The sequence below is a fragment of the Eriocheir sinensis genome, chromosome 16 (assembly GCF_024679095.1).
Source record: "Eriocheir sinensis breed Jianghai 21 chromosome 16, ASM2467909v1, whole genome shotgun sequence".
NCBI classification, from domain to species: Eukaryota; Metazoa; Arthropoda; class Malacostraca; order Decapoda; family Varunidae; genus Eriocheir; species Eriocheir sinensis.
In genome coordinates, this window is record NC_066524.1 from 9743223 (window position 1) to 9763727 (window position 20505).

Sequence of the window (20505 nt, forward strand, 5' to 3'; positions counted from 1 at the left end):
CCTGTGCAGTCTCACAAAGCTTTTAAACCGTAATTAAGAGCTGCTGGAAGGCTGAATCAGACATATAGTACCACTACCACCATCCTCGCTGTTTCTAGAACGACACTCTGTACGAGTTGTATTTATATGTACAGAGTGTACGTCGTTCTAGAAACAGCGAGGATGGTGGTACTGTATGTTTGATTCAGCTTTCCAGCAACTCTTAATGTGTTAAAAAAGCATTGTGAGACTGTACAGGTCTACACTTACTGGTCTGAGCATGCGCTTTTGACGATGGGACACCAAATAACACAACACCGGGTGCCTTCAGTATCATGGCATGCTCACAAACGAATATGGAATATCAAATTTGAGGCAGTGAATAATCATTTTTGGGGCAAAGTTAAATGAGTTTTCTCTGTGATATATTGATTTTTGAGTAGCATAAAAAAATAACCTAGTGTTTTAAAATTTCCATGATCTAAGTATGAAATCTCATCACCGAAGATATTTCATATCCCGAAGTTTTATCATACAACACCGGGCCACGCATGCGCAGTAGGGAGACAACGTTTTTTTCTGAGAGGCGGAAAAAAAAGTAGCGATTATCGCTAGTTTGGTTACAAAAGTAACGAAGATACCGATATATATTTAAATAAGTAGCGGATGGTCGATAATCCGATTTTGTTATCAACGATAAAGTATCGCGATAACTTATCGCGATAACGCCCAGCTGTGGAAAAGAACATAAGAAGCCTGCAAGATATAGGTAAAAAGATGACACAGAAAAAGAGGAAACAGATAAAAAAACATGACACACGGAAAAGATGAAATATAAAGACGGAAACAAAACACAAGAGGGAAAATGTATAGAGAAAAACCTGACATAGGGAGAAGAACACCGCCCCCAAGCCAGCGCCGCGGCCACCCCTCCGGACGCGGCACAATCAGCTGTTTGACAGGAGAGAGCAAACAGACGGTATTTTTCTAACATTTTTGCACATTTCCGGTGTTGATCGCCTCGCCATGGCTCTCCGCTGAGGCCTGCCAGTCTGCCATGGAGGGAGTGGAGCGGTGAGTGACGGACAGCGGGTTGGGTGGAATATAAACGTGTTAAATAAGAGAAAGAAACGAAGGTCTGGTTATAACATACATTGAAACTCGTAGATATTTTTCCTGTTTTATTTTTTTTCGTTGTTCTTATCTTTCCTCTGCCATGCCTTTAACTACTACTTCTTTCCCGTGTCATCTTTTTCGCTATATTATCTTTCTTTATCTTCACTATCAGACTTTTTATATTATCTTCTTTCTTTATTTTCTCCCGTGTTTTGCTTCTCTATATATCTTATCTTTTCTATGACGTTTTTCTTGATCTATTTCCTCTTCTCTGTTGTACGTTTTTTCTCTCTATCCTTCATACTCTTTATTATTTTCTTATGTTCTTTTATGGCATGTTTCTCTTCATTTTCTCTTTCCTGTGTCTTCTTTATCCTTTTACATTCTCTCTTATTTCTGTCATTCTATTATCGGTTTCCTCTTTCCTGTGTCATTTTTTTCCTTACCTTATCTTGCAGGCTTTTTATGGTCTCATGTTCTCTTTCCCATGTCAGGTTTTTCTCTATATATTTTCCCTCTTGTGTTTTGTTTTCCTCTTTTTATTTCATCTTTCCTGTCTGTCATGTTTCTTTATCTGTTTTTTCTTTGTCATCCTTTTATCTAGGTATCTTGCAGACTTATTATGTTCCTGTTTTTTTCTTTCTCTATAGCCTCCCTTTTGTTATGTTTTTCTCTTTATTTTATCTTTCCTGTGTCATATTTTTTTATCCATTCTCTTTCCTGTGTTGAGTTACTCTCCATCTTGCAGACTTCTTGTGCTTTTAAGTTCCCTTTTCAGTGTCATATTTTCTTTATTTTCTCTTTTCCGTGTCATGTTCTTCTGTAATTCCCCTTACATGTATTGCGTTTTTTCTCGTTTTCCAGTTAAAATTTTGAGTTAAGGATAGACCAAAAATGTTTAGTGTGGGAGAAGGTGACAGCTGAATATTGTCGAAGAATATGGAATAAGGATTTGGAAGATTGTGTCAAGTTGACAGGTGGAGAAATTAAGTTTTTGAGGCACTGATGGACACCAAGTTCCTCTTGCCTTAATCAGAAATGAGAGCAAGGTCTGAAATACAGCATTTTGCAGTGTGCAGCCTAGAGTCATGTAATTTTTTGTTGTGAGGGTCATCTGTTATATTGAGTAATGCAGAATAGAGTCATTGGCATAGGATTGGGTAGAACAGTTTGTTTTATAAAGAAGACCATTAATGAACAACAAAAAGTAAGTGGGAGATAGAACAGAGCCCTGTGGGACACAACTGTTGCTAGGTTTAGAGGAAGAATATTGACCATCTACCACAACAGAAACAGATTAAGCAGGTGGAGTGGAGGGAGCAGTAAGAACACAGGTAGCAACAACATGGAGGAAGTGGAGTGAAGATGGCAGAATGTCTGATAAATAGGAGGATTTCACTGCAAGTATTTAAAGCATTTATCAGATCAGTATTGCTATATGGCTCTGAGACATGGGCTTTGACGAAGAAGTTGGAGGATGTGTTGGTTGGCTGTGATCGGAGAATGTTGAGATATATGGCTGGGATCACATGGAGAGACAGGTGTCCAGTGAGGAGGTGGCAAGATGTGGATTGAAGGAGCCGAGTACAGTGTTGAGAATACAGAGATTGAGGTGGTATGGGCACGTGAAGAGGAGTGGTAATGGTGAGGCATTGGGGGGAGCTGTTGGAATGGAAGTGACAGATTCCCACCCACCAGGCAGGCCAAAGAAGACATGGAGGCAGTGTGTCTAAAAGAATATGGCATCACTGGGCACTGGAGAGGCTGAGGTAATGGACAAAAATAGTTGAAAGTGTATCATGGACTGTCTAACCCCACATGATGTTATGGGGAAACCTGATGTTAAACAGAAGATGATGATGATGATGAGTAATGATAGGTTAGGTTAAGGGGATGTTTTATTAGTCCTGTCACCATCTGTCTCCAAGTAATCTATCTTCAGCTTTATCTAACTTCTCCAGTGTGTATCTTCTTCAAGCTCTATCCATCCTCTCCAGCCTTTATATCTGTTTCTCTATTTTTTTTTTTTTACAACAAAGGAGACGGCTCAAGGGCAACAAAAAGAGTGTAGAAAAAAAAGCCCGCTACTCACCGCTCCCGTAATAGACAAAAGTAAAGAGTGGCTAAAAGAGAGGTCAATTTTGGGTGGAGAGGTGTCTTGATAGTAATGATAGGTTAGGTTAGGTGAAGGGGGTCTGTCAGTTCCCTCAGCATCCATCTCTTCCACTGCATGATAATGATAGGTTAGGTTAGGTGAAGGGGGCTGTCAGTTCCCTCAGCATCCATCTCTTCAGCTGCATGATAATGATGGGTTAGGTTAGGTGAAGGGGGCTGTCAGTTCCCTCAGCATCCATCTCTTCAGCTGCATGATAATGATGGGTTAGGTTAGGTGAAGGGGGTCTGTCAGTTCCCTCAACATCCATCTCTTCAGCTGCATGATAATGATAGGTTAGGTTAGGTGAAGGGGGTCTGTCAGTTCCCTCAGCATCCATCTCTTCCACTGCATGATAATGATAGGTTAGGTTAGGTGAAGGGGTCTGTCAGTTCCCTCAGCATCCATCTCTTCCACTGCATGATAATGATGGGTTAGGTTAGGTGAAGGGGATCTGTCAGTTCCCTCAGCATCCATCTCTTCCACTGCATGATAATGATGGGTTAGGTTAGGTGAAGGGGGTCTGTCAGTTCCCTCAGCATCCATCTCTTCAGCTGCATGATAATGATGGGTTAGGTTAGGTGAAGGGGTCTGTCAGTTCCCTCAGCATCCATCTCTTCCACTGCATGATAATGATGGGTTAGGTTAGGTGAAGGGGGCTGTCAGTTCCCTCAGCATCCATCTCTTCCGCTGCATGATAATGATAGGTTAGGTTAGGTGAAGGGGGTCTGTCAGTTCCCTCAGCATCCATCTCTTCAGCTGCATGATAATGATAGGTTAGGTTAAGGGTGGGTTCTGTTAGCCCTCTCACCATCTCTTCTCTCTTCAGCTCTTTCAATCTCCAGCTCTGTTTATCTCCATCATCTTTATTTTTGTATCCCCCAGCTCTATCCGTCTATTTTCAGCCTCTCTACCTGTTGTTCTGTGCATGGTAACTATAACAGCTTAGGTTAGGCTATAGGGTGTGTTCCGTTCATCCCCTCACCACCTCCTCCTTTCATCCCCTCCAGCTTCTCCCTGTTGTTACTTGAGGCCGGAGAGATCTACTTTGAGGACTATGCAGCCGTCTATATCCTGCCGAAGGAGAGACCGGCAGCGGCGGCGGCGGGGAACGAGGAAAGCTGGGAGGACAAGTTTGAGGAGGGGATCATCAGGGGCCGCCTCAAGGTAAAGGCTGTGGTGGTGTGGTGGTGGTGGTGGTGGTAGTGTGATCTTGGTGATGATGGTGGTGGTGGTGTGGTGGTATGGTTCTTAATTTTGAGGGGCTATTTAAATTAACCTGACCTTTCTTAGAGTGGTGGTGGTGGTGGTGTGATGGTGTTGTGGTGGAGGTGATGATGATAGTGATGGTGGTGGTTGGGTGGTGGTGGTAGTGGTTGTGGTGGTGATGGTGTACTGCAGTTTATGGGTTATTTGCTTTTCTATCCATTTATTACTGTTATTATTAGTATCATTATCATTATTATTTGTGTATGTACCTGAATATTATGACACACACACACACACACACACACACACCTGGTGAAAGAAATAGATGACTGTCATAGGATTGGAAAATACAATGGAGAAAGAGATAGACCAATTAGGATACGATTTAAGGCACAGAGCAAAGCAGAAGAGGCCCTGGCAGGAGCTTGGAAGCTAGCGGGAGAAGAAGACACTAAAAACATATGGCTGAGAAAAGATCTGAATGAACAAGAGAGAGACAAGTTGAATGAACTTAGAGGTGAGGTTCGTGATTTAAATGAGAAGAGATCGGAAGAAGAGAAGAAGGATTTTTTTGGAGAGTAATGGATATGAAAGTGAGGAAGTGGTTCATGGTGACGAGAGGAAGGAGAGAAAAAGACTAACAGAAAAGGAGGAAGGATGGAAAGTGTCAAATATGAATATCAATGGAATAGTGTCATCGTGGATAGAGTTTAACGACTATTTGAGAGACAAAGAACCTGATATTGTGGGGCTGACGGAAACCAAGTTGTGTGACCCAATTGAGGTGGTGGGCAGGTATTAACCTATGGCAGGGCCCTAGGCTTCAAGCTTCTTTGGGCCCCTCGACATCCCCCTCCTCATTTCACGCTCTCTCTTCGTACAATTTATTACACTAAATTACAGATTAAATAATTAATGAAGTAACAAAGAAAATTATATCATCTTATCAGACAACCTTTAATTAGCATGAAGCAAAACAATACCAGAATACCTGTATTGAACTGTAAAGTTAAACTTATATGGGCCTACAACCAAATGTATGTAGCTACTTAAGACATTTTTCTCGTTTATCTTTCAACAAACTCATCCAGAACATTGTTCAAATTTGATTTCCGGAGCACAGACAATTCTATATCTATAATTGAGCTTTTCATCTTTCAGAGTGGATTGCACGTATTTCTTAATACGTTTCAGTGCAGAAAAAGACCTTTCTCCAGAACAGCTTGTGACGAGAAGTGACAAGTAAATGCGTAAACAAATGTACACGTTTGGAAAAGTATCCTGCATTTCATTGTTAACAATGGTTTGAAGCATTAATTCTCAATGCAATAAAGGTCCCCTTATTTTCATCTTTTTGACTAAGGCACACATCAGATTAAGGTTCTTTCATGTACTCTTGGAAATGAACAATTTCCTCAGAGAAGCTGGTATTGAGGTCTTCTAGGTAGGTTTTCACCAGCCTCTTTGCCGCATCCCTCAGCTGCATGGTCACCGTTAACCGAGGACATTTTTGAAAATAAGCCAAATTAGCTAGAGACAGCATCATATGCTTTCAGCCTCTTCTGAAGTGTTGTTAACAAGTGATTGATCATGGTAAGAAACACTGTGACCCTAAATTTCTCCCTCCCTGAAAAAGCAGTAGCCTACCTTCAGAATTGCCATCATTTTGATTGAGCTTCACACTTCTTTGTTTCTTTCTTTGGGTATCTTCTTTGTACACTGGATTATTTTCAAGACCAATTTTGATCTTCTCTTTCTCCTTAAAGTCCTCAAAAGCATCTCTTCAACTGGCGACATAATTATTCAATGAATCTAAGAGCTTCACGGCTTCATTCAGGTCCATAATTGTGCTTTGCAGCTTTATGCTTGTCTGGTGAAACCTTTCCATGACGACAGACCAGAACACCAGCAAGATGCAATTATCCAAGGCATTCAACTTGGATAAAATTCCCCTTGCCTCGTGTCATGCTTGACTGTTTCATCCGTTTTTTCTGTAAATTGCTCTAAAACCATCCTTATTTTTTTCATATCCACTGTTGAGTACCTTTGAAGCATCGGAGTGGGCAGTCCATCTAGTGTCACTCAGGCGTTTGACAACAGGCAGGCCATCAAGACACTACCTAACAGTTCTCACCGATGAGTTGATGCTGTGAAGAAGCAGTAGACATTCTAAATTAATTCAAAAAAATTGTAAGCAGCAGAAATGTTGTCCACAGCAGAATGGACAACTAGGTTGAGGAAATGGGTTAAGGAAGGAATGGAGTCAGCAAGAGGATTATTTTCCCGAGTTCTTGCTTGCAATCTTGAGTATTTGCCATTCAAGTTTGTTTGATGCATTATCATATGACTGGCCTCTACAGTTACTTATTTCCCAATAATAGATATGAGTTGGGCACATGTAGTAAAAGACAAGTAAGAACTGACCCCTTCCCCTTGTTGTCATACTTTTCTAAGTTAGCAGCTAAAAAGGGATCAAACTGGGAAAGCAATTCCAGTGTGCCAAGTTGCCATTGCTTGGTGACCCAATCACATGGTCATTACCTCGAAAGGCTAGACCTCTTTCAGCTAAAAATTTGATTGTAGCAACTGCTCTTTCCAGCACAGCTTTAGCATAAACGCGCTTAGCTTGGCACTGCTCAATCAACAGTGACTTCACACAGCCAAATGCTTTTGCCCTTCGGCACATAATTATATTCCTGTCCTCTACATACCCAGAATCCCACTTAACCAGTATACCCACACACGTGCATGGGATCAACCGATCATCATCGCCATGATTCAAAATTAAAAGCTTCATATCTTATCGCCTCCGTGATCTAGTGGTCAGCGTGCCTGGCTACTACTCCGCAGGCCCGGGTTCGAATCCTGGCCCGGGCAGTCGGTGTGCAGCTCACCCAGCTGTTCATCCCCCCTCTCGGGTTGGTCGATAAATGGATACCTGGGGAAACCTGGGGAAGGTAAACTGTGGTAACCCGGATTTCACACTGGCCCTGTGTCCCAGTGTGGTATCATCTGTCATCCAGTATCATAAGACATCCCATCCTTAAGTGAAGCATCTAAGTGTAAAAAAAGTACCAGTGAGGACCTAAAAAGCAATGCAAAGCAGAACAGGTCACAAGAAGAAGAAGTGAGTGTTGATATCCTAGTTATATACATACATACATCATCATTTACTTTCATAATAATATAAATAAACTTGGGTGGGACAGATCCCGACAAGCAGTCGACAAAAGACACGGTACTGTGTCAAAATTCATGTACGTATTCAGGATGGGATGTTTCACGATCTTGGGATGTGTCATCACTCTCATGACTCCACACCGGGGTAATGGGCTCCCTCCCACCACTCCCAACTTTACCTTAACTTATTGAACATTAAGGTAATTATAACCGTTATACCAAACAATACCATATATTCATGGCCATATCAGAACTACAGTATAAGAAAGATATCTGCAAATATCACATTTACAATCCTGCGGCAGCTGTTGTGCCAGTATGCGTGCGTAGCAGACTTGATCTCACGGCTCACGCATCATAACACACCGGAAAATACAAACCAGAGGATCCTGATACAAACGTTCAGACTTTAGTTTCGACTCCGGGTTATAATAAAACAACAACCTTGTTATGTGTATGTTAATGTTATGTTACATAGGTGTTAGTTAAATGTTTGTTACCTCACCCACATTCTTTTCATCATGTAATAGACCCATTTATGAGTATGAATATCTTAATGCGCAGTACTATTTGCTAATTTTTATCAGTATGCTACCAATTTGTGTAGTTATTCAAAGGGGGGGCCCTAAAATGGGAAGCATCCAGTGGGGCACAGCCCTAAAATAGGGGGGCACGTGCCTCCCAAATTTCCGGCACTGCGTGGGCCCCTGCTTTTGGAGGGCGTGAGGCCGTGGGCCCCCTGCTCTTGGTGGGCTCCTAGGCTTCAGCCTAGTCAGCCTTATGGATAATACAGCCCTGGTGGTGGGGATTGGAGAAGGTGCATACAATATATGGAGGAGAGACAGAAAGAAAAAACAGGGAGGAGGTGTGATGTTGATGGTAAGGAAAAGCATTAAGGTGGAGGAGGTGATTGAGGGTGAAGGCTTGGCAGAGGTACTGAAAGTGAAAATTGTGGGTGCTGAAGGAAGAAGGAGGCAGTATGTAGTAGGGGATGTGCCACCAAGAACCAATGCATGGAAGGCCCGAGAATATGAACAAATGATACAAGACACAGTGAGTTGCTTGGATGGAATGTTGAGAGAGGGTGAGACAGTAATTTTAATGGGTGATTTCAATTGCAAGGAGGTAGAATGGAAGGATTGGCAGACGCAGGGAACAGAAGAGTCCTGGGGAGGAAGACTCCTGCAACTGGCAATGGAACATGTACTGACTCAATGGATTAAGGAACATACTAGATTCGGGAAAGAAGGCGAGGCATCAAGACTAGACCTGGTATTTAGCAAGGAGCCGGAAGTAATAGAAAATCTTAAAGTAGATTGTCCAATAGCAAAGAGCGACCATGTGATTGTGGAATTTGAAGTGAAAGAAAAGAGAACGATTGACCGAAAAGAGGATCACAAAATTGGGAGAAGTAACTACTCTAAGGCAGACTTTGCTAGCATGAGAACTTTTTTGAAAATGCAAATTGGAGTGGGCTGTACAAAGCCAAGAGTACACAGGACAAGTGGGAAGAGTTTTTAAAACTATACAAGGAAGCCAAAAATAGATATGTCTCAAAGGTAACCAAAAAGGATTTTGGTAAAAAGGAATGGTTTAACAAAAGATGCGAGGCAGCTAGAAAGAGAAAGGAGGAAGCTTGGAAGGGATGGAGGAGACGAAGAAGAATCAACTCGTGGAACGATTACAAACAAGCAAGGAATGAATATACAAAGATTAGAAGAGAAGAAAAACGGAAATATGAAAAAGATATAATTGACAAGTGCAAAGACCAACCCAAACTATTCTATAGACATGTGAACGGCAAATTAAAGAATAGAGAAACAATTGATAAACTGAAAATGGATGGAACTACATATGAGGACCCAGCAGAGATGGCAGAAGTGATGAACAACAGCTTTCATAGTTTTCACAAAGGGAGACAAATTCGTACAACCATCGTGCCAGGAAAGAGGAAGGGTTATGCAGGAGATACAGTTAACGGTGCAGGAGGTCAAGGAAAGCTTGAACAAGCTGGATGTAAGAAAAGCGACAGGGCCGGATGAAGTATCAGGGTGGATCCTGAAAGAATGTAGTGAGCAACTTGCAGAGAAACTGCACTCCATAATGAGCGCCTCCCTGAGTGAAGGAAGGGTACCACAGGATTGGAAGAGAGCAAACATAGTACCAATTTTTAAAGGAGGAAAGAGAGAGGACCCATTAAATTACAGACCGGTATCACTCACTAGTGTGGTTGCGAAGATATGTGAGAGGCTGGTTAAAAACAGGTGGTCGGATTTTTTAGAAAATGAGAGAATTATCTCGGATTGCCAGTTTGGATTCAGGAGAGGGAGATCTTGTGTCACCAACTTGTTATGTTATTACTCAAGGGTGACAGATTTAATACAAGAGAGAGAAGGCTGGGGGGATGGAGTGTACCTGGATTTGAAAAAGGCATTCGACAAAGTACCGCACAGAAGACTAATTTGGAAAATTGAAAATAGGGGTGGAGTGGGTGATGGACTGATTAGGTGGCTGGAGGACTTCCTAACTAACAGGGAAATGAGGACGATAATCAGGGACAGGGTTTCCAACTGGTGCCCAGTGATGAGTGGGGTCCCACAAGGTTCAGTGCTGGCGCCAATAATGTTTGCTGTTTATATAAATGATATGGTGGACGGAGTGACCAGCTATGTGAGTTTGTTTGCAGATGATGCAAAGCTATTGAGACGAGTCAATGATGTGAAGGACTGTGAGGCATTGCAGAGGGACCTGGACAAAATATGGGAGTGGAGTGGTACATGGCAGATGGAATTCAACCTTGGGAAATGTAAAAAATTAGAGTTTGGTAGGAGTGGTAGAAGATGGAATATGATTACAAGATGGGAAGTGAGATAATATGCAGAGGAATGGAAGAAAAAGATTTGGGAGTGACTGTCTCAGAGAACATGTCACCGGACAAACACATCAACAGGATAACGGGACAAACTATGAATTTGCTGAAGAACATAAGGACGGCATTTGTGTATTTGGATGAGGAGAGGATGAAGAAAATAATAGTTACAATGATAAGGCCAAGGTTGGAGTATGCAGCAGTGGTCTGGTCTCCTCACAAAAAGAAGAACATAAGAAAGCTGGAAAGAGTACAGAGAGTGGCAACTAAGGTGGAACTGGAACTTAGAGATCAGACTTATGAGGAGAGACTCAAGAGCATGGGGCTTACAAACCTGGAGAGAAGAGAAAGAGGAGACCTGATAGCGGTGTACAGGGTGGCGAACGGAGTGGAGCATTTGGACAGAGAGGACCTGTGTGTGTGTGTGGTACAAGAGAGAAACGAGAGGACATGGAAAGAAGTTGAGGGCGACCACGTGTAGGCGAGATGTGAAAAAGTTTAGCTTCCCAAACAGAAGCATTGAGCTATGGAATGGACTGGAGGAGGAGGTGGTTTGTGCAAGAAACATTCATGATTTTAAGGAAAAGTTGGATAAGAGAGGATATGGAGACGGGACAGCGTGAGCGTAGCTCTTTTCCCGTATGTCACAACTAGGTAAATACACACACACACACACACACACACACACACACACACACACACTCTCTCTACGACCTCTTCTCAGTTTATGATGTAACCAAATCATTGGACATAGTCTATCTTGATTTCTAGAAAGCGTTTGATAAAGTCCCACATCATAAATTACTTTATAAATTAAAGCAAATAGGTATTGACGGTCAAGTACACCAATGGATCGCGAATTGGTTGAGCAGCCGACAACAAAGAGTAGTGATTGACGGATTTAACTCAGAGTGGGCGCCGGTCACTTGTGGCGTCCCTCAGGGCTCGGTTCTTGGCCCAGTGCTCTTCATTATTTACATCAATAATGTGGATGTTGGACTCAATAATCGCATTAGTAAATTTGCAGACGACACAAAGATTGGTTACTCGGTTCTCACTGACTAAGACAGGCAGGTGGCCGAAGTGATAGCGTACTGGACCCACATTTCGCGTGAGATGGATGGTTGAATTTAGATCTCGCTACCACCACTTTTTTTTTTTACCGAAAAAACAAAACAAACCAACATGCCCACCATGTCCCACCCATCAACACGGACGTCCAAGGAAGCCGTCCCGCCTGCCAAGGCGAAATGCGAGTTCCGGGGGGGTAATGCAAACCAATGCCAACTAAAACGCTCGCCCTGCGCCAGCGAGCTGGGCCAGCATCTCAGGCCCCCTGGAAAGAAGAAGCCTTATGACACCCTCCCCCCCATCAGAAGATACCTACCGCATGAAAAAAACAACAAAAAAAAAATGAAAAAGCCTCCAAGAGGATTTGCACAAAATTTCAGCTTGATCGGATAGATGGGAGATGCCCTTTAACGTAGACAAGTGCCAGGTCCATCAAGTTGGAACAAGAAATAAGATGTTCGATTACGAAATGGGCGGCGTTAAACTCACAAGCATTCAATGTGTTAAGGACCTGGGGGTCAAAATCGTGTCAAACCTCAAATTCTCACGTCAATGCATCGATGCAGCAAATAAAGTAAACAGAATGTTGGGCTTCATTAAAAGAAACTTTTTATTCAAGAATAAAGATGTAATACTTCTGCTCTACAATAGTTTAGTCAGACCCCACTTGGAATATGCAGTACAGTTTTGGTCTCCCCACCATGCAAAGGACATTTGCTAAATTAGAAGGTGTTCAGCGTCGGGCAACAAAAATGATCCCTTCCTTGAGCAACAAATCCTATGAAGAAAGGCTTTCCACCATTAACATGTTCTCTCTCGATAAACGTCGTCTCCGAGGAAAACTGATCAAATTTTTAAAATACTTAATGGTTTCACGAATGTAGACAGAACAAATTTGTTTATGATCGATGACACTTTGCGAACGAGGAACAATGGCATAAAACTCAAATGTAGACAAGTAAATTCAGACTGCACCAAATTTTTCTTCACCAACGTTGTAGTGCGAGAATGGAATAAGCTCCCACCATCAGTGGTCCAGTGTAACACGATTGACTCCTTTAAAAACAAGCTCGACCGTCACTTCCTTCAACTTAATATGAACTAAAGTAGAAATGCAATGTTTTGGAGCCTTCTCTGGATCATGGGGTCTGTGTGGTCTGATTTTCTTTGTAAATCTTTGTAAATCTAAGCATCGTCTCCCCAGGTGTGCTCCAAGTCGCTGGTGTTTGACCCCCGGGACCTCCGCGCCCCCATCATCAAGTTCCCGTACCGAGGGCTGGAGGCCGTGGAGGAGTCGGTGACGTCCCACAGCAACGACTTCATGCAAAAGTGAGGCCCTCTCTGTTGTGTGACTGGGATGGCTGATGGGCTGTGGTGACTGGCTGTTAGCTGTTGACTGACTGTGGTTGTGATGATTTGACAAACATATATTTTTTGGATGTATTATTGACTGGTTGTGATGACTGACTGGTTGTGGCGATTGACTGGTTGTGTTGACTGATTAGTTTTGGTGGCTAACTGGTCTTGGTGACTTATTGGCTGTGATGTCTGACTGGGTGAAAGTGTGTGTTAGACTTCTTATCATATTTGGGTGAATAAAGTGCATGTTTGGCGGCATTTTAACCACATGAGGATGAAAGCATGTCGAGAGCGTGTTGAAACATAAGCCAAAATGTTAACTCATACTAAAACAACTGTTGCTGTGTAGGGGTCATGTTATAGCAAGGCCACATCACCAGCATGAGAGGTGAGTCAGGCAGAGAGAGAGACTGACAGACAGAGCTGGACTTGTAGAGCTAAAGTTGGGGGCATACACTTTCCTTGGCAGTCATGTAGTGAGTGCCAATACAATAGACTCATTAGAAAAAAAGATTAGATAAATTCATGGATAGTGATGTTAGGTGGGGTTACATTCACAGGAGCTTCTTTGCATAGATCTACTTGCTTCTTGCAGACTCCTTACTTTCTTATGTTCTTGTGTTCTTACAGTGCCCATGGCCTTGGTGCTCATCTCCATCTCATTGGCCCTTGAGCCTGTGGTAGGTGTGATCCATTATCATCATCATCATCATCATTTCGTTTAACGTCCATTTTCACTCTTCCTGAGCGGTTGGACGCTTTATGGCTCTCCTCCATTCTACTCTGTCTTCTGCCCGATGCTCATCCAATCCCATCAATGCTAAGTCTTCCTGTATACACCTTCTCCACGTTTTCCTAGGTCTACCAACTGGTCTCCTTCCTTCTACCTCCAATCTCTCCAAAACTCCCAGCACTGTATCCTCCCCTGCTCTCTTTACATGTCCAAACCATCGGAGTCTTTCCCTTCTGAGCACTGTTTCCAGGTCCTCTACTCCACATCTGTTAGCTACATCTGCACTGGACACCTTATCTTGCCACCTGATCCCCGCAATATACCTCAACATTCTGCAATCACTTGCTCTCAATACCTCCATCAATTTTCTATTTAGATCCCATGTTTCTGCTCCATCACTGATCTAATACACGCTTGGCACACCCCTGCTCTGCTCTTTAGAGGGATGCTACAATTCACAAGTTAACTAGCCACCTCCCTCCACTTTAACCACGCTGCCACCACTCTTGCTCTCACTGTCCTCTCCACACCCGCCTCACAGTCCAGAACATCTCCCAAATACAGTAACAGAAATGTTCTACCTCATCCAGCTTTCCTCCATTCACCTCTAGTTCATCCCTCTCAGTTTCTTGTCCTTGCTGTCTCCTTACACAAGCTGGGCATGTAAAATTCTGCACTCCTCTTACATTTCCGAGGCCTGAGCATCTAAGGTGGCACCACTGCCTGCAACATGTGCACAAGACTGAATTTACACCTACTCCCTTCCCACAGCATCCACATGGATATTTTCCTGATTTAATCTTTTCTCTTGCTTCTTTTCCAGTCACCTTGTACTTTGTTTTTGCCATATTAAAATTCAAACCTCTTTCCTCCATTCCTTCCTTCCATTTATTAAACTTTTCTTTCGCTTCTTCTGCTGTCTCTGCATTTGCTACCAAGTCATCTGCATACAGCAGCTCCCATGGTGCCTCTCCTCTTGCTTCCCTTGTTGCCTCCTCCATTACTGTTATAAACAAGAGCGGGCTAAGGGCAGATCCCTGGTGAACCCACACTCCAATTTCGAACTCATCTGATGTTCCCAGCAATGTTTTCATTCTCGATTTTGTACCTTCATATAGAGCCATCTCCAATTCAACCAATCTTTCTGGTACTCTTTGCCTTCTCAATGCCCATCTTATAATTTCCCTTGGTACTCTGTCAAATGCCTTCTCTAGATCTACAAAAACATGATACAATCTCCTCCTCTTCTCCATAAACCTTTCCTGAAGCCCTCTTATAATATATATTGCTTCAGTTGTTGATCTCCAGGGCAAAAGCCAAACTGACATTTATCGATTCCTATTATCCTTCTCAGCCTCTTCTCCAGGACTTTTTCATATACCTTTATGCCATGCTCCTGTAACTTTATCCCCCTATAGTTACCACATTTCAAAGCATTCCTTTCCCTTTAAAAATGGGTATAGTGTAGCTTCCTTTCCAGTCTTGTGGTATCTCTCCCTTTTTTAATACTTTTAATACATCATTTACAACTCTTGTCAATTCCACCACTCCTTCCTTTCCCGCTGCTTTTATTAAATCTAGTGTTAGCCCTGAAGGTCCTGCTGCTCTACCATTTTTCATTTCCTTAAGTGCTTCTTTTACTTCCTCTTCCGTATTTTTTTCTTGTGGGCCTACTTTTTCATACTTCTTTTACTTCCTCTTCCGTATTTTTTTCTTGTGGGCCTACTTTTTCATACTTCTTTTACTTCCTCTTCCGTATTTTTTTCTTGTGGGCCTACTTTTTCATACTTCTTTTACTTCCTCTTCCATATTTTTTTCTTGTGGGCCTACTTTTTCATACTTCTTTTACTTCCTCTTCCGTATTTTTTTCTTGTGGGCCTACTTTTTCAGTTTCATTTATCTTATATTCATTTTCCTCATTTAACAGTTCACTGAAACATTTACTCCATCTTTCCAATATCTTTTATTTTTCCACCATGATGTTCCCTCCTTCACCTTTTACAAACTTTGCCCCAACTACATCTGCTCTCTTTCTTTTCATTTGTTTCGTAATTTTAAACATCTCATTTTTTAAAATTTCTCCCTTCTCTCTCCCTCCCCCACTCTTCTGTTACTTTCTTCTTTGCCTTCGCTTCGCTTTTCTCGCCTTTTTCTTCTTTTCCCATTATCCCAGGACACAGAGTAAAGGATGACACAGTTTACCTTCTTCTAGGCTTCCCCAGGTACCCATATATTACAATGCTTGCCCAGGCTGGGATTTGAACCTGGGCCCACTTATTTTTAGCCAGGCATGCTAACCACTACACCACAGAGGCACAAGCTGGGATGGGAGACGGCTAATGCTTCCGTCACTGTTTACTTCCAGTGGTGAGGAGGTTGTGAAGGTGGTGGAAGCGCGCAGCAGCCTGACCGTGGAGATGCTGGAGAAGGGCATCTTGCAGCCGTACAAGTTCTGCAGGGTGAGTGTGGTAGGCCCCAGTCACCCAGCCAGCCAGTCAGCCAGCTAGTCAGACAGTCAGAAAATCAGTCAGTCAAATGAATATACCTTGCTATCTTTTAACACATGCGTTCACTTCTATCCCAATTCCATTTCCTTCAGTTAGTCAGTCAGTTAGCTTATTTGCCAGTCAGTCAGTTAATTATTTAGTCAGTCAACCAACCAAATAGCCAATCACTCAGCTTGTCAGTCACTCAGCCATTTTCTTTATTTAGTGATTCAGTCAGTCAGTCAGTCAGTTAATTATTCAGTCAGTCAACCAACCAAATAGTCAGACACTCACCTAGTCAGTTAATCATTCAAGCAGCCAGTCAGTTAATCAGTCAGTCACTCACTCACTCAGCCTAATCAGTCAATCATCCAGTCAGAAAGTCAGTCGTCAGTCGATCAGATGAATGATATCTTATAACCTTTGTATTCACTTGTATCCCAATTCCATTTTATTCATTTAGTAGTCATTCAGTCAGTTAGTTAATCAGCCAGCCAGTCAGTCAGCTGGTCAACCAACCATATAGCCAGTCACTCAGCTAGTCAGTCAGCCAGGGAGTCAATCAATTAGTCAGATAGATAACCAGTCTGTTAGTTAATCATGAAATCAGTCAGTCAGTCAGAAACTCAAACAGTCAGTCAATTTGAATGTACAGTAGAGCCCCACTTAGCGCGAGATCAATTAGCGCGAACCGCAATTAGCGCGAGCCACCATCTACCAAGAAAAAAATTAATTAGTGCAAAAGCCTCAGTTAGCGTGAGCAGCTACCATGACTGAATTTTGAAAATTGCGCCAAGCCGCCATGATGCGTGTCACAAGCCGCCATGATGCGTGTCACAAGCCGCCATGATGCGTGTCACAAGCCGCCATGATGCGTGTCACAAGCCGCCATGATGCGTGTCACAAGCCGCCATGATGCGTGTCACAAGCCGCCATGATGCGTGTCACAAGCCGCCATGATGCGTGTCACAAGCCGCCATGATGCGTGGCACAAGCCACCTTGATGCGCAGCACAAGCCGCCATGATGCACGGCACAAGTTGCCATGATGCACGGCACAAGTTGCCATGATGCGCGGCACAAGTTGCCATGATGCACGGCACAAGTTGCCATGATGCACGGCACAAGTTGCCATGATGCACGGCACAAGTTGCCATGATGCGCGGCACAAGTTGCCATGATGCACGGCACAAATTGCCATGATGCACGGCACAAGTTGCCATGATGCACGGCACAAGTTGCCATGATGCACGGCACAAGTTGCCATGATGCACGGCACAAGTTGCCATGATGCACGGCACAAATTGCCATGATGCGGGGCACAAGTTGTCATGATGCACAACACAAGCCACAATGATGCGGGGCACAAGTTGTCATGATGCACAACACAAGCCACAATGATGCGCGGCACAAGTTGTCATGATGCACAACACAAGCCACAATGATGCGGGGCACAAGTTGTCATGATGCACAACACAAGCCACAATGATGCGCGGCACAAGCCGCCATGATGCGCGGCACAAGTTGTCATGATGCACAACACAAGCCGCCATGATGCGCGGCACAAGCCGCCATGATGCGCGGCACAAGTTGTCATGATGCACAACACAAGCCGCCATGATCCGCGGCACAAGCCGCCATGATGCGCAGCACAAGTTGTCATGATGCACAACACAAGCCGCCATGATGCGCGGCACAAGTTGTCATGATGCGCGGCACAAGTTGCCATGATGCACGGCACAAGTTGCCATGATGCACGGCACAAGTTGCCATGATGCACGGCACAAGTTGCCATGATGCGCGGCACAAGCCACCATGATGCGCAGCACAAGTTGCCATGATGCACGGCACAAGTTGCCATGATGCACGGCACAAATTGCCATGATGCGCGGCACAAGTTGCCATGATGCACGGCACAAATTGCCATGATGCACGGCACAAGTTGCCATGATGCGCGGCACAAGTTGCCATGATGCACGGCACAAATTGCCATGATGCACGGCACAAGTTGCCATGATGCACGGCACAAGTTGCCATGATGCACGGCACAAGCCACCATGATGCTCGGCACAAGTTGCCATGATGCACGGCACAAGTTGCCATGATGCACGGCACAAGTTGCCATGATGCGCGGCACAAGTTGTCATGATGCACAACACAAGCCACAATGATGCGCAGCACAAGTTGTCATGATGCACGGCACAAGTTGCCATGATGCACGGCACAAGTTGCCATGATGCACGGCACAAGTTGCCATGATGCGCGGCACAAGTTGCCATGATGCACGGCACAAGTTGCCATGATGCACGGCACAAGTTGCCATGATGCGCGGCACAAGTTGCCATGATGCGCGGCACAAGTTGCCATGATGCACGGCACAAGTTGCCATGATGCACGGCACAAGTTGCCATGATGCGCGGCACAAGTTGTCATGATGCACAACACAAGCCACAATGATGCGGGGCACAAGTTGTCATGATGCGCGGCACAAGTTGCCATGATGCACGGCACAAGTTGCCATGATGCGCGGCACAAGTTGCCATGATGCACGGCACAAGTTGCCATGATGTGCAGCACAAGCCACCATGATGCACGGCACAAGCCGCCATGATGCGCAGCACAAGCCGCCATGATGCACGGCACAAGTTGCCATGATGCACGGCACAAGTTGCCATGATGCACGGCACAAGTTGCCATGATGCACGGCACAAGTTGCCATGATGCGCGGCACAAGTTGCCATGATGCACGGCACAAGTTGCCATGATGCACGGCACAAGTTGCCATGATGCACGGCACAAGTTGCCATGATGCGCGGCACAAGCTGCCATGATGCACGGCACAAGTTGCCATGATGCACGGCACAAGCTGCCATGATGCACGGCACAAGTTGCCATGATGCACGGCACAAGTTGCCATGATGCGCGGCACAAGTTGCCATGATGCACGGCACAAGTTGCCATGATGCACGGCACAAGCCGCCATGATGCACGGCACAAGCCGCCATGATGCACGGCACAAGCCGCCATGATGCACGGCACAAGCTGCCATGATGCACGGCACAAGTTGCCATGATGCACGGCACAAGTTGCCATGATGCACGGCACAAGCTGCCATGATGCACGGCACAAGTTGCCATGATGCGCGGCACAAGCTGCCATGATGCACGGCACAAGCTGCCATGATGCACGGCACAAGTTGCCATGATGCGCGGCACAAGTTGCCATGATGCGCGGCACAAGTCGCGAGAGCCCTTACTTTAGCAGACGACACCATGTTGATACAGGGCAAGTGCTTTGTTTACGTTGTGGATGTGGATATGGGCAACTGACCTTGGCCGTGTGTGACGCACACCCTGAAAATTTGGATTTGCCGGTTGTCCAAGTGTGATACTGCCTTAAGGCAGCGAGGCCGCTGACCGGGTGAGTGCCGGCGATGACGTCATCGAACTCCCAGCGAATCACAAGCGTGTTTTCAGAGCTCAGCCAATCGTAGTTTTTTTTTTTTTAATGTGAGTGATTATTTTGAGTAATTATCAAACCCGTAAGTCAGACCCACGTGTGCACCAAATAATTTTTTTCATATTGGTTACTTTATTCAATTAGCGCAAATTCAGTTAGCGCGACCGTGTTCATCCACCTAATTCTCACGCTAAATGGGGCTCTTCTGTACTTTAACCCGGTAGCAGTGGGGATCATGTTTCTTAATGGTCCCTCTAAGCGAGAAAAATGAGAAAAAATCATCACTCACACAAACCATTTCATAATACATATCAAAACATTTGTGTTCAGTTTATGCATCATCTATTTTGAAGGGGTATATCATGGCACAAATTTGGCCCGTCACTGCTACACTGCTAGCGGGTTAATATCTCCTACATGCATTCACTTTCATCTCAATTCCATTTTCTTCATTTAGTCATTCAGTCAGTCAGTTAATCAGTCAGTTAATTATTTAGTCAGTCAACCGCCCAGCTAGCCAGTCAGTCACTTAGTCATCCAGTTAGTTAAGCCATACAGTGTCGACTTTGGGTAGAGAAATGGGTCATGCCGGGTTGCATTATTTTCACATTGGTTTTATTTTCCTAAAAAATCCTCAGAAAAGTACAAATCCATTGGTTTATAACTGTATATAATAATTTCATGTGATTACTTCAAGTGTCACCAAGTCAAATAAATGTACCCTGGTATCCTTCATCTCATATATTACATTTTATCCCACTTCCATATTCTTCAATTAGTCAGCCAGTTGGTCAGCCAGTTGGTGAGTCAGTATTTCAGTCAGTCAGCCATCTATTTCCTTTTATGACCTCCTGCTTTTCCTTCTCTCTGTACCAACTTAGTGTACAGCGACT

The 20505-nt window shown here is 44.1% G+C and overlaps 1 protein-coding gene across 1 annotated transcript in view; it reads left to right on the forward strand.

Moving 5' to 3' along the window:
• The first annotated feature begins 347 nt into the window (after window positions 1–347).
• Window positions 348–20505, forward strand: part of LOC126999155 (protein FAN-like) — a 48969-nt gene continuing 28811 nt past the window's right edge. Inside the window, exons 1-4 of the mRNA XM_050861484.1 lie at window positions 348–1053; window positions 4258–4414; window positions 12781–12905; window positions 16034–16127. Coding sequence (XP_050717441.1) covers window positions 1037–1053; window positions 4258–4414; window positions 12781–12905; window positions 16034–16127 — 393 coding nt within the window. The 5' untranslated portion in view covers window positions 348–1036. The remainder of the gene's footprint in view (window positions 1054–4257; window positions 4415–12780; window positions 12906–16033; window positions 16128–20505) is intronic.